This window comes from Vespa mandarinia, chromosome 1, assembly GCF_050613455.1.
Source record: "Vespa mandarinia isolate Hongniang chromosome 1, ASM5061345v1, whole genome shotgun sequence".
NCBI classification, from domain to species: Eukaryota; Metazoa; Arthropoda; class Insecta; order Hymenoptera; family Vespidae; genus Vespa; species Vespa mandarinia.
In genome coordinates this window covers 165587-179892 of record NC_140810.1, presented here as the reverse complement: position 1 = coordinate 179892, position 14306 = coordinate 165587, and the positions used below count along the sequence as shown (strand labels likewise).

Genomic DNA, 14306 nt, shown 5'->3' with positions numbered 1-14306 from the left:
GCATATTACGAATGCGTATGCTTACGTACGCTTGAACGTACTTCGATACGATTTATTACTTGCCGATATCTTCCTAATGCGTTTCATTAGCTGAAACAATTAACTGCTTACAGACGCGGATAATTTGGCCGGATATCGACGAGAGCATCCCATCAGCTTCTGCTGCTCATCCTTCGATTAAAGCTTTTACCTAGGCGCGAACATTTCGAAAATATATACGAAAGAAATTGTAAAGATAACCTCGATAATAATAATAGTAATAATAGTAATAATATTAAATAATTGGATTTATTTTAGAACGCGTCTTACTTCGTAAAATGATCGTTCAACCGGCGAGACCTGTTGCTATAATCCTAACGATCGATATCGTTGCTTAGTTATTTCGCGACGAGCGAAAATATTATTCTTCTCGATCTTCTTCCTTTTCTCTCTACGTTTTCGAATAAATAAATGCTGTCGGATAATTCAGAATTACTAGTTAGGATTGCATAGGGTCGGTTGTCAAAAATCAACGTCGACCAAACGAAAAGCAAAAGGTTCTGAAAGGTTTTCACGATTACTCGCTCGGATTTTAGGTATTTTCTTTCTCTTTCGTTCTCTTCTCTCTCCCTTTTTGTTTGGAGCGTGCCTTTCCCATGCCTCGAATAATTTCTCGTACGAGTCTCAAAGGAGAAGTTTCCCTCTCTAAATACGAACGAGCAAAGGAAAAGAACGGCTTGTAAGCCGCAAAATTCCCTTCTACGTAAATCATGCTATTTTTCCCTCCAAGCGACGTTTCAACAGTATCTTTTTAGTATCTTTTTAACAAAGTCGCGTTTCCTTGCACGTCGTATCTATGAACAGTTTCTATCTCTTTCTATCTCGGTTGCTCTTACGTCATTCTTTAATAAACGAAAAAATATGTAAAAATCAAATTATACGAAATAATTCCCCTAAGCCAGCTCGAAATTCGATCTGCGTCAGATCGATTCCGCGAATATTTTTTTTCCGCGCGATAAGCTTTTCAAGTGGCTTAGCGCGTATCCCTACTTTTTTCCTTTCATGACGATCGCACTAGCGATAAATTCGATTCTCTCGTTTCCAACGTCAAGGTTTTCCTCGACATCGACGACGCTAGGAGATCGTCGGAAAATTCTTTAAAGGCGGAAGCCAAAGTGGCGGCATTAAAAGGCTTCGGACGAAAGTGAATTGGCATTAACGTCGAAAAAGGTAAACGCCTTTGGCGTTCTTTCGGCATTATCACGTACCATACGACTTTGCCCGTACATTTCTTAATATCGAGTTTGTCGATCGACCAATCGATTCTTTTCGAATCTTGAATACTTTTTTTTCTTCTTTTTTTTTTTCTCTCTCGAAAAGTAAGATCTCGAGATGATCGAGAAATCGTAGGTTGAAAAAAGGAAGACTCAGATCGTAGCACGTAGACGTTACGTCGAAAAAAGCTTTAAACTCAACCAGCTCGGAATCCGGCATGGGAATCGGTCGGAAGGAACACTCGAAACGTTCCATTTTCTCCTTTCGTCTTACAGCTTTTACAGTTTCGAGAGAGCTCGTTCAAGTTTCGAGGAGGTAACGCGCGCAAAAGCTCCTTTTTCGATCGTTCGACAATTTTGTGGGAAAAAAAATCAAATAACCGTAACTTATCGTTATTTCACGAATGCCTCGTTAACTCGTAGAAATACTAAGAAATACTATTGTTGCCAATGTAATCGTATTCAGTCAACAGTTTCTCTCGCGCATCTCGACCTTGAACATCTCTCTTTGTCGACTTTGCGCGAGAAGGTTCGCTAGGTTGTAATCTTGAGTCATCTCGAGCCTCTTCATTAATATCAGGTGCGGTCACGTAACGCGGGATTATCTTCGGCGAAGGCGGCACATGAAATGCAGCTGGGAATTAATTAAAACGCATGAGCCCGGACGATCGCGTGACCTTGCGAGCCGGATGGATCTCTACCGGATGGGGGTGGGGGGAAGGGGCCACGTCGACAGGATCGATGGATGGACGTTCGCTTTGCCTTTCCTCCCCCACATTTTTCCTCTCCCATCCCCTTTTCTTTTTTTCCTTCTCCTTAACCTTCTTCGATCGATTTTATACAACGTCGAACGTTGGATTTAATAATACGTCGAGCAAGGACGTACACGTATGCAAAGGATTCTCCTATCTTTCTGATCGATTTCCACGCGTGATCGTTTCTACACGTTGAACGTAATAGAATTAATTTATTTTATTAAGCCCGCAGAGACACCATGGAAATTGTTAGCGTCGATGCGGTACGCGATAGTATCGCACGCATCCCGTTTGTTTTTCTTTTTTCAGATTTACTACGGCAGCATGATCCCTGGGAACTGCTTTCAAAGTGCCATTTGCCGAATATCGCGCTATATCGAGCTTAACAACGGAACGAGGCTCGATGCCTTCCACGTTCCCTGCGCGATGTGTTGTAGTGTCTAAGAACAATAGTGACGGACAATATTTTGTGCTCGAGAATAGAAAGAGATCGGACACGATCGTACGACAAAGTGATCAGCGACGATGCGAGGTGGACACGTTGGCGGACGTGAGGAAGCTCATGGAGGAAAAGTATATTTCTGCGAATCGACGAGAGTACGAAGCGTCATCTTCCTCCCGAGACCGTACGTCGAGTTTATTCAATTAATTCGATTTGAGTCGAATTGAGAAGTTAAAAGGATCGAGGAAAGAGCAATGGGTAGTTGGCCGAGGAGATCGTGCGGACTCGCACAAATGAGTATCGAGATGGCCGAGAAGGCTTAGATCGTGGGAAACGTTCGAGAGGAAAGTTTTGAAAGCGGGGTAAAAAGAAGAAAAGGGACAGAGCTACAAATTAAAAAAGTAGAAAAGGTAAGAGAAATCAAGAATGGAGTCGACAAAGTTGGGCGGAGCCGCGCCGACCAGCCCGAGAGCCCACTCGCCCGCTTTGCCGAGCTATTGTACCAGCACGGACGGTAACATCGATTACATCATCGGCGACTACATGGAGCGATTGGGCACGAGACTCAATATCCTCGAAACCGAACTAAAGTACGCGTGGAGGGCCCTGGATTTACTCAGTCAGGAGTACATAAAAATGTGGGAGAGATTAGAAAAATTGGAAGGTCTTTTGTACGAGCAACAAACGGTGATAAGTCAGTTGATCGAGTTTTACGCGAGCGGCGGCGGAGGCGGCGGCAGCGGCGTCGTCGTCGGCGTCGGCGTCGGCGTTGGCGTTGGCGTCGGCGGACACGAGAACGGCACTGAGGTAGCCGAGGATACGTTGGCCGATCAACAGGATTCCGTCGGCGAATTGGACGCCATCGCGAAGAGTTTGAACGCGGCAATAGGAATGGAAGAGACGAGCGCGTTGAGAGAGAAACTAACTCAACAGGAATTGGCTAGGATGCACGGTCTAACGCAGGACAGCGCGACCGCGAACGCCGTGGTAACGGACATGCACAGGAACGTAAGAAATTTGGAGACTCTGGAGACGCTCGAGGAGGAAGAGGGCAATATACCGGACGAAGCCTTCTATCGTAGCCTGAACAACGCCTATAGGGAGGACTTGATATGCGGCGACACTTCGAGGCCTACCTCGCAACTCGGTATGATATGGGAGGAGGCCGAGGACGAGGACGTGAACGGTAAAAAGGAAAGCGAGATCGATATCTTCGAGAAGGATTCGCCGAAGGAAAAGGAGGCGGAGGAAGAAACGTCGACGCAACAGACCAAAGAGGAGATTCAAGCATCGGCCACGAAGAAGGAGGACGAGGCCGACGAGGACGAGGGTGAAGTATTTAGCGCGGCCGATTACAAAAGCTATCGAGGCAATACTCCTTGCGTAAGCGAACAAGACCTCGCTCAACTCTCGAGACTTAGCTCGATCGACCAGGTAGCTTTGGAGAAGCTCCACGAGCTCGACCGATTGACCAGTAAATTGCAAAAGGATTCTCAAAATCTGATCGAACTGCAGTCGCGATTGATAGAGTCGCCAAAGCGCCGATACTCGTCCGAGGCCGAGGCAAAGCTGGCCGAGGAGGCGAGCAGCATAGACGAGCAATTGCGAAAGATCTACGCGGAAACGGACGTGGACAGTTGGACGTTCTCGAAGAGTCCCGGATCAACGGGCAGATCTTTGTCGAGGGTCAGTACCGACAGCGGCCTCGCGACCGACGGCGACTTTACCACGAGATCCATCTCGCCGAGATTAAGTTCCGCTTCCAGGAACAATTTGGACTCGATCTCGAGCACTTACACGCCTCCTAGATTGGGATACAGCTCGGCGGTCCTAGAGAAGAGTCCCGAGCCGGTGATTCAGTTGCCCATCGACGTGGGTAACTTCGCCAAAGGCTATGCGGAGAACAAAGAATTGACCGATCTGATGGCCGAAAGTTTCGCGGCGGTCACCTGCGCCTCGCCCACCATTTACAGTACCACCACCGACAAAGTACCGTCGCCGACGCTCTCGGTCGGGAGCGTTCACAGCGTTCACAGCGTCCAAAGCATTCGGACCAGACAAGACGGTTACTTTGGTAGCTCTGCCCGATTGAACTTGGACTTTCAAGAGAGTAGAACCCCGCCGAGCCCCTCGCCGAGCTCTCCTCCGCCTCCGGCGCCGCGAGATTCGACCGAGTCCTTCCTAATGCCTACCGCGACGGAGGACGAAACGAAAGGATCTCAAAGTCCTGGAGGTTACTTGAGGAATACCGAGAAACTCGTGTCCCTCGATCAAGGACGGCTGAGCCCGCGTACGCCTCATTCCCCTAAATCCCCGAGAGTATCGCCCAAGCATCTGACGAAACCGGTCAACGCGGCCAACATAGCCGCCACCAAATCCGACTCCGGATTGTCCTCCATGAGCGGATGGAGCAGCTTGGACAAGTCGCCGAGTTCACCGAAGAATTCGATCGGCAAAACGTTGACTTCCTATTCGGCGGATCACACGAGAACTAACCTGACGGCGTCGTCGACGCATCCACCGGCAAGGGCTTCTAGTCCGATACCACCGCTTCCGGAAAGTACGAGCGCCGCCGTCATCACGCAAGAGCCGCTTTACGATACACCCGAGGGTAGAGACGCATTCGCTACCGCCACAGCTACCGCGACCGCACATTCTTATTCGACGACGACGATGAATCATTTGTCCTCGTCTTACGCGTCGTCGATGAAATCACCGGCTGCGACCAAGGACGATTACAATCTCGTACCACCGCCGGCGCCAGGCGCGAGCACCTGTCAAAGTCCAAAGAAACGAACGCGCCAGCAAACGGCCCTTCAGCATAACCTTCAACATAATCTTCAACATGGGATTCAGCATACTTACGATTCAGTACCATCGGCAACCGTGATGGATTACGTTTATAGATCGGAACAGCCCGCTATTTATTCCGTAGCCGGTAGTAATCGTCAGCAAGTAATAACGAGCGTCTATACAAGCGGTTCCGGTAGCTATGGCTTCAAAATTACGGGCTATTATCCGGATTCCGTCGGTCAGTACGGCAACTATCAAGAAAGTTACAACGCCTTGCAGTATCCCGAGGCGGCTGGCATGACGACCCATATAAAGAAACCATTAAGAGGCTCCTACGCGGAGGCAACGAGCAACCAGGATGGATACAAGGCCGCGATGTATCGTACCATGTTTCCCACGGGAAACATCACGGACGCTCTGTCCTATTATCCGACAAGCGCGAGTTTACCGCGAACGGAGAACAACGAGAGCTCTTGGATGAACTCGATGGACGAACAAATTCCCCACGATTCTACCTCGTCTAGCATCAGATCCCTTACCTCGGATGGTAGTTACGCTCAAAGCCCTTACACGGACCGAAGGTATCCGCAACCGCCGGCCTATCAAGCGCACCAACAGTATCATCACACATACGCCAATCAAAGTTATCCGCAACCTGTCGGCTATCAGCAACAGCATCAACCTTACGGGCAAAGATTGATGAGCAGTACCGAAAGCGTACAACTTGCGGACGGTTATCAGAGACAGTGGCAACGGGAGCATCAATATATTCAGGAACACGAAAATGCGAGAATACCGATGGAGCAGCAACAGCAGCAGCAGCAGCAACTGCAGCAGCAGCACCAACAACAACAACAACAACAACAACAACAACAACAACAACAACAACAGCAACAGCAGCAACAGCAGCAAAGCGAGTACTACGATGCCTCGAACGTAATAGTGTCTCAGTCCGGTTACATCAGCATTGCTACGAATTTGAAGGATCACGAGGTCGAAAGCACAAAGTTAACCAAGAAGATAAGACGTGGCGCTTCTTTAAAAAACGCTATGAGCTCCATGAGCAACTGGCTACCCGATCTTCATTTGAGCAAAAGACATCGGAGTCAGTCTTTACCAGGCGGAGTCCGAAGGGAGGATTTGGACGTATCTCAGGACAATCAACAGAAACTTTTGTCCGAGACGAGCGCCGGCAGAGGCCGAGGCAGAAGTCAGGCACCTAGGAAAAAGAAGAAGCACACCTTGGTATCAACCGTTTCTGGTATTCTTCAAAAGGCCAAACGGCGAACTCATCACTCGCAATCGCTGTCGGATCCTGAACAATCGGAGACCGAGTGGAGCAGCGGCAGACAGAGCGGACTTTCGGAGGACGAGGACAGCGTGATGTCCGACGTTAATCAAGAACAGCCTTTCTTCGCGAAAGTAAAAACGGCAAGCACAAAGCGAAAATCAGCGCAGCAATCGATTACGATCCAGCAAACGTCCCAGCTAACCCAACAGCAACAGCAGCAGCAGCAGCAGCAGCAGCAGCAGCAGCAACAACAACAACAAGTTCTGCAACAGCAGCAACAGCAGAATCTTCAACAGCAACAAGCTCTGCAGCAACAAGCTCTGCAACAACAAATTCAACAGCACCAAGAACAATTGCAGCAGCAAGCCGCGCAGGAGGCCTGGGCGAAGGAGAAGGAACAAAGGAGGGTCGACTCGAGCGAACACGAATCGAGCGAACAAACGATAGCCATGGAGGAGGAGGGAAAAAGCACTGGCTCGGGATCGGGGGGATCGTCGATCTTTCAAACGGTCGGGGATATAAAACGATCGACGGGTAGCTCGGACGAGGCACCGAACGAGAAAGCGCCGAAACTTCCGCCGGTAACGATAATGGGCGGTGCCAGCATGGAATTCGCCGTGTCAAGAGCACTCGGTAAATATCGCCAAAGACAATCCTCGACGGTGTCCGACGAGCAACCGGCGATGGACGAAAGCGCGATCGAAAAGAAGTCCGACGATGGTAATGGTCAGTCGTTAGAGCCGAGCTTCGAGTATCCCGAGGATCTCTCGGAGAAGAGCGAGAAGAGCGAAAAGTCAGGTAGCGCCCGATTACCCGAGTTAGTAACGAATTTGTCGGAGGAAGCTCCACCGTCAGAGGGTAGCCCTTCGGCATCGAGCGCGAGAGGATTCGTTCAGAGCGCCGTTACGCGATTTCTTCCTCGACATCAACAATCCCTCGAGATACCTTGGGGAGGCGGCCGTTCCGGTGAGGACGAAGACAATAGAAGTACGCACTCTTACAGAAGCACCTCGAGAGTATCGTCGAGACGGCAGAGCACCGAGGACTCGATCGATTCCGAGGACGAGTGGTACTGTTACGAGTTGCGTAAACTCGAGGAGCTGGAAAGGCAATCGCAAATGGATATGGAAATGAGCGAGGTCTTGGTGGAGGAACCGGAGGAACACGAGCCTTATCAACCGGACGACGCCGTAAAGGAGAGGATGTCTTGCGTGCTGAAGGAGCTCAAAATGAAGGCCGCCGGTGCGAGACCTTCGAAGATCGACCTGAAGGAAGATAAGGAAATTTTACGAGCTGCCAAAACCAACGGTCCCGTTATCAAGGAACGCCGAATCGAGGAAGTCGCCGATAGATATCCGAGAGACGAGAAGCCGATTCCTAAGAGAAAATCGGCCGAGAGTATAGAGGCTGTGTTCGCTCGAGTGACGGACTATCACACGTGGGCGCACGAAGAGGAAGCGAGAAAGGAGAGAGCCGCTACGTCCCCGAGGACCGAGGATGGTTCCTCCTCGGGCGAGACTTCCGGTCCTGATAGTCCTGGACGATCGATGGACGACGACGAGATCGAGGAGGAGGAGGAGGAGGAGGAGGAGGAGGAGGAGGAGGAGGAGGACGAGGAGGAGGACGAGGAGGTGGTGGAGGAGGAGGAAGAAGAAAAGGTAAAAAGAGAGAGCGACCGGACAAGAAGATCGGCTCGGGACGAGGAGGAAAGAGGTGAATTACAAAAGGATCTCGATGAGGGACAATCAAGACGAAGTTCAAGCGGCATATCTGTCCTACGACAAGAGGAGAAAATTCTTCGAGGTACGGAAAGCCTATCTCGCGAAGGTAGCCTGACCGTTGGACTCGCCGCCGGTGAGACGTTGGATGAGCGAGATGTTGCCGAGACCGATACGAATCTGGGCCTACCCAAGATCAAGATTGATTCCTCATCTTGCGCCGGTGCAGCCGACGTTACCATCTTGAAGGAGGGCCAGGTTAGTCCCGGTCCACCTGGCTCCAAATGGAAGCTCTTAAAAACTTTGAAGGAACGGAAGGAAGAGAAACTCAAGGAGATCGAGGAAGCATCGAAAGAAGCTGCGACCATTTCTCAGGGACCCACGGCGGTGAGTATAATGATCAAGTGAGGACACGAAAATCTCTGTAAAGCGTACTCGAGATTCGGGAGCTGGGTCAAGTCCTAATCTTTTTCCGTATCTATGGAAACTTTACTTTGTCGAGTTTAGTTTTCCATCTCAGATCTCACCTTGTTCCGTAAAAAAAAAAGTGAAAGAAAGAAGAAAGAATGAAAGAAAGAAAGAAAGAAAGAAAGAAACAAAAAGAAACAAAAATCTAAACGAGCTTATGAGAACCAACAAACAAACACTTTTTATACTCTCTCTCTATACTTCCGTCAATGTTAAAAAGTAAAGAAAATTAAAAAAAAAGAAAAAAAGAAAAGAAAAAAGACGAAAAAAAGAGGAGGAAAGAGCAACGCGGTATTCTCCGAACGATACTTAACGATTATTTCTTACGATATTTTCGACTACACTTAAGCTTCGAATTCCGTTTCTTCGCGCATTTCTCACTTACCGCGCGAGGCATTATCTACCTCGAGTATCGAGTACGCTACACGTCCGAAAAGGATCTATCTAGACGATAAGAGCGATCTAAGAGTTTAAGGCTTATCTTAAGGCCGCGTCCACCTCTTTGTGACGCGCGCGTATCCAGTCAATACTTAACAATACTTAACGCGAAACTGCGAGTCAAGCTTTGCTATCGGGTAACCACAGTACGTTACCACAGTAATAGATTATAACGATGTTCATGAGGAAGATTAAAGGAGCGTTCAAGGAATCATCGCTCTAATTACGAATGTATCTTTGTCAATTCGAGTGCAACACCATTGACGCTTGTCTCTAAATAATATTCCTATAAGAAGCTAACACGCATGGGAGGAAAAGAGGAATACAAATCGCCGTTGGATGCTCATACAGATATTCATAATCGACGCAACCATCGAGTCGCTCGTCGCGTCGCGTCGCCCGAGGAAGCTCACCTAATAACGTGTCATATATATACATATACATATACATATACATATATATATATATATATATGTATATATATATGTATGTACATACATACATATAGGAGTTCATTTAGATGGTGCTTTATCAATTGATACGCTTTCAAGGTATTATCGTTAGAAGGGAAAAACGAAGAGAAAAGATGAAAATTGGAAGAACGAGTAGGTTCGGGATCTGCCTGCGCGATCTGCATCGCGGACGAATACCCGCTGTAGATGAATATACCGATATCTATCGCGAGAAAGCTTAGCGTATCGTATACCTACATATATGTATATCCGACTCGCATGACTGTTCGTAATAGCATTAGTTCCTATATTTCGAGGCTAATTTACGGCTTGAACGATAAACGCCTAGGGCGAGAAACTTTTACAGACTCGTAAGCGCGTAATTTGAAATTCTAACGAGAAAGAATATTTTTTGGTCTATCTTTTCTCTAAATTCGATGATTTCCGAAGCGTCCAAAGTAATTAGACTTGTCGTTGATCTCTTAAGTGTCTCATCGTACGGAAAGACGCGGGTCTAATCGCGTGGATTATACGTAACACCCGCTTCTCCGTATCTATAGTTAATCCGATCGTTTCTAATTACGACATTACTTGTAGCGGATGGAATCGAAGAGCTTTCGATAGACGAGCGGAAAAGACAAGAATCCAAGAAAGAAGGATCTTTCGCTTCGAGTTCATCTCGAAAAGAAAGAGAAAAAAATCGTATACGATGTCCGACCATTTTCCTTTTTTATCGGATCGAGACTCGACCACGCGTTTAATCACGTAGTGTTACGAAAAAGAAAGACGAATTCTTATTAAAGGACGAGCCACGTATGTAGATCTCGCAGGCACGGCCAAAAACGTCATTTCGTGCACAACGAACGTGTCGCCCTTACGGACGCTCGTTGAAATCACGCACGCGTTACGTTGGTTACGTTGACGCGAAAGCGCTCAAAACGCCTAACTGTTCGCAGCTATTACTCTAGAGAGATATCGTTTCTTGGTCGGTTTATCGGAACGCGCCTTGCGTCCGAAACGAAACGAAACGTTCGTTGATCGGTCTCGCAACTTTAGAATAGACCATAAGAGGATAGTCGGTTGATTCCACTTCCATTGGGTGATCCATTTACGCGAATAGCTCCGTTGCGTCGCTAATGGAACGTGGCTCATTACGCGAATTCACACAAAAGTGTATACCATGACTATTGAAACTGGCAGGATCAGAATATAGGAAGGCGCGTGAAATACTGTTCGAGCGTACATTTACGATAGTATTATAAAGCGTAGTTTATTAAGGAAGTTTCGTTCGTCTACGAGTGTGTGTACGAGTATATGGAACGGGAGAAGGATGATTCTAATTACTATTTGACTACCACCTATGGACGGTAGAAACGCGGCGAATACATATGGACGACGTACGAGCGCGCACGCACACACCGACACTGATTATTTTTGTCTGAAATTGTCTCGCGATTAATCTGCCTCGCTCAACGAACCTAGTTCCTCGAGCTAAATATTTTCAACGAAAGAAAAAAGAAAAAAAATAAAGACCAAGGACGAATCCAAGGACGCGCTATACCTTTCTTTCGCGTTATCGCCAATACCGTTTTATTTATCGAGCGCGTAAGACGACGATCGATTCATCCTCGTATCGAGATAAACATTGGCAAACGAAACTGCAATTTCCCTTGATCGCTTCTTTTTCATTTTCGCTTCTTTCTTCGATCCCGTCTTCCTACGTATCGTTTTATCGTCCTCGTCGAGCTATTGTTTTTGCCGAATTTCTTAACGACGAAAACGAAGCGATTTCCTTTCTCCCTTTTTCTTTCCACGCAAATGTCGGGAAAGCTGCGTCGCGTTTCGTCGCGTACATACGACGTAAGTACTTAACATTATACGCGTCTATACGCGCGTCATGTACTACCTACACACGTCCAATATTATATGCTTCCGTATCTAAAGACTTGTGCAAATGTATCGTATCCTCTAATCGAATCTAACAATTAATTAACGTGCATAACTTTGATGTTTAGATTTAGGCGGTTTCATCGCGCGTAACGATACGGCGAACGATATCTATATATCGTTCTCTACCGGGGGGGGGGGGGGGTGGGAAGAAGGAGCTTTACTTTTAGGTGCTTCTAAAAGCGAAAGAAAGAAACTACGTCAATTGGTGGGAGGAAGTAGATAATTCGAAGAACGATGAATGATAAGTCGTGAAAAAATCTGGAACACGGCAACATGGAAAAGGGCAGTCGCGCATGAAAACTAAACAAGGACTATACGATCCCGCGATGTCCGTCCTCGAGGAAATAATTAATTCGTATTAACTCCTTTCGAGATTCTACATCGAATGGCTAGCTCGAGACCAATAGCTCGAGAAGGCCACCATTTTTGCAACTTGAAAGAAGAAAAATAAATGTTTGGTGCGCTTTCGTAGAAAGACAGAAATCGAAAGAATAACGATGATATCGATTCGCCTCTTTGCGCCCTCGTTTCGCAGTTCCACTTTTTTCTACACGGAGTACCACGTAAATTTCATCGACATTCGAATCGTTTACCCTTCTTATCCTTTTACAAAGATCAATTTTTAATCCGCAGAACGATCGTCCTGTGCGTTGAAATTTTCCTTTCTTTTTGTTTTTTCTTCTCTTTCTTCTCAAAAGAACAAACTCTCTCGGTATTCTTCAATTTCGTTCAATGGAAAATGTCGAATCGTTTCGAAATGAACCGTGCGATATCTTTGCTAAATCGTAAGCCAGCTGGCGCATCGACTTTTGTTATCTAGGAAAAAACTTAATTACCTGACTCAGTTCCTTTAATCAGTTCCTTTCTATTCCGGCACACAGACATATGTATATTACTTGACGCCGTAATTTTGCTTCTACATAAATTTGCAAATGTAATAAGTTTCCAAGAAAGGCGTCTTATCATCGAACGCGATATGATCTAGCAACGAAAAAAAAAGTCTTCTTTTTCAAAGGAATAAAAACCGACGCGGGTTACTTTCAATTTGCAATTGGCTATGTGAAAAATAAAACACGCAAAAGTTATTTTAATAAATATATTTTTATCGTACGATAACGTCACTTTGCTAATACAAATCTTTTTACGATTCCTATATGTTTATTTACTCAAAGCGTAAAATTACACAAAATATAAATGAAAGGATGAGTAAGAAGGAACGAGTGAATGTTTTTCCGATCCGATCTATTGACAATGAAAGCGTAAAAATGAATTTTAATTGGTCAGGCTATTTTATAAAGCTTTTTCCTCGGCACTGTCTCGAGGGATTGAAAACTTTACTCGACTCGGTGCTCCGTGATCTCGCATAAATCGATCGTGGCGATGAAATTATTTCGCGTACAGAAGCGTGTACAAAGATAGAGAGTGAGAGAGAGAGAGATAGAGACAGAGAGAAGAAAGTAGTGAGCAAAGCGCTGGACGATCGAGGCGTTAATGCGATTTACTCTCGAGGATCCTCGAAACGAGGCCGTACAGCAAACTCCAGACCAATTCTGTACCATTTCTCACTTTTATATAAAACGTGAATAAAAACGCGTGATCGGTTATCTGTCGCGCGCTCTTGCGCGCCTCTTCCGGCACGTTTAAGTATATTATAAATGAACGAATATATATATATATATATAAATATTCGAATATATATATAAATAAATGCAATTATAAGTACGGTCGTAACGACCGATTAATCGATATTGTATATGTACCTATATCGTCACGGTGTTAAATCGTAAGTGTCCATATGCGCGCGCGCGCCCGCACTATACATTTTAATAACATGCGATTGCTTTTATTGAACTTAAATTAAGAATCGACAAATCGACAACGGTGGAGCCAAAAATTATTCGTTTTTCTTTAAAAATGATCATTCGAGCTTTCTTCGCGATTGTCACAGCTACATATACGCGCGTGCGCACATAAACGCATACAAAAATACACACACGTACACATAGAACATATGCACGCGAGCCTTTCGTCGATTCTCCAAAAATTCAATTTGTACGCTCGCGAGATGCGCACTCATCCGTACAAATGATATCACCGACGAATCACTCTTTTCTTATCGACGCTTTTACGCGCTCTCGGACGGCTACGTTACGCGCGCCTCATCGTACATAGAAACACACACCTATATATACAATAATGTATATATATATATATATATATATATATATATATACACATATATATATATGTATGTATATATATTATATTTAACTGTATCGGATATATCGTAATCTACGCGGTAGTTTTGTGTCAATTAATACTATAATGAACGAACGTTTAGTCAGGTTTTTTGAAGCGAGAGAAACAGATAAACGTAGATAATTAAGCTTACGTGTGATAATTCAAGCAGGAACGAAGAAATTTCTTGTGATAAGGGAGACGTATCCTCTCGATGTCTCGCATTCTCGCACGTATGCCGTTACTTTATCATTTATACCTTTTGCCTTTAAATCTCCTACGCGAATTATTTCGTAAGAATCTCTCGAGCGACGTTGAAATACTCGATGCACCCGTATTGGAGAATATCTGTAATATTTGACAAGTATCATTATCGTTGAACGATTCCGACATCGGCATGGATTTTTCCTCGATTCACGCGGTGAAACTAATCGACAGAGCGGATTCGTTTCAACCAGCTTATCCATTGGCAGGTCATGCACAAACTCGAAATGTTCGGTATCGAACT

At 45.9% G+C, this 14306-nt stretch overlaps 1 protein-coding gene across 8 annotated transcripts in view; it reads left to right on the top strand.

The window, feature by feature from the left end:
- Window positions 1–14306, top strand: part of unc-13 (protein unc13 homolog) — a 76278-nt gene that overhangs the window by 25424 nt on the left and 36548 nt on the right. For 4 of the 8 annotated variants that reach the window (XM_035876261.2, XM_035876260.2, XM_035876267.2 and 1 more), the window contains exon 1: window positions 2047–8639. In XM_035876261.2, coding sequence (XP_035732154.2) covers window positions 2877–8639 — 5763 coding nt within the window. In that variant the 5' untranslated portion in view covers window positions 2047–2876. Of the gene's footprint in view, window positions 1–2046; window positions 8640–14306 lie in introns of those variants that run through there. The other 4 variants (XM_035876266.2, XM_085655356.1, XM_085655345.1 and 1 more) reach the window with 3 other exon arrangements.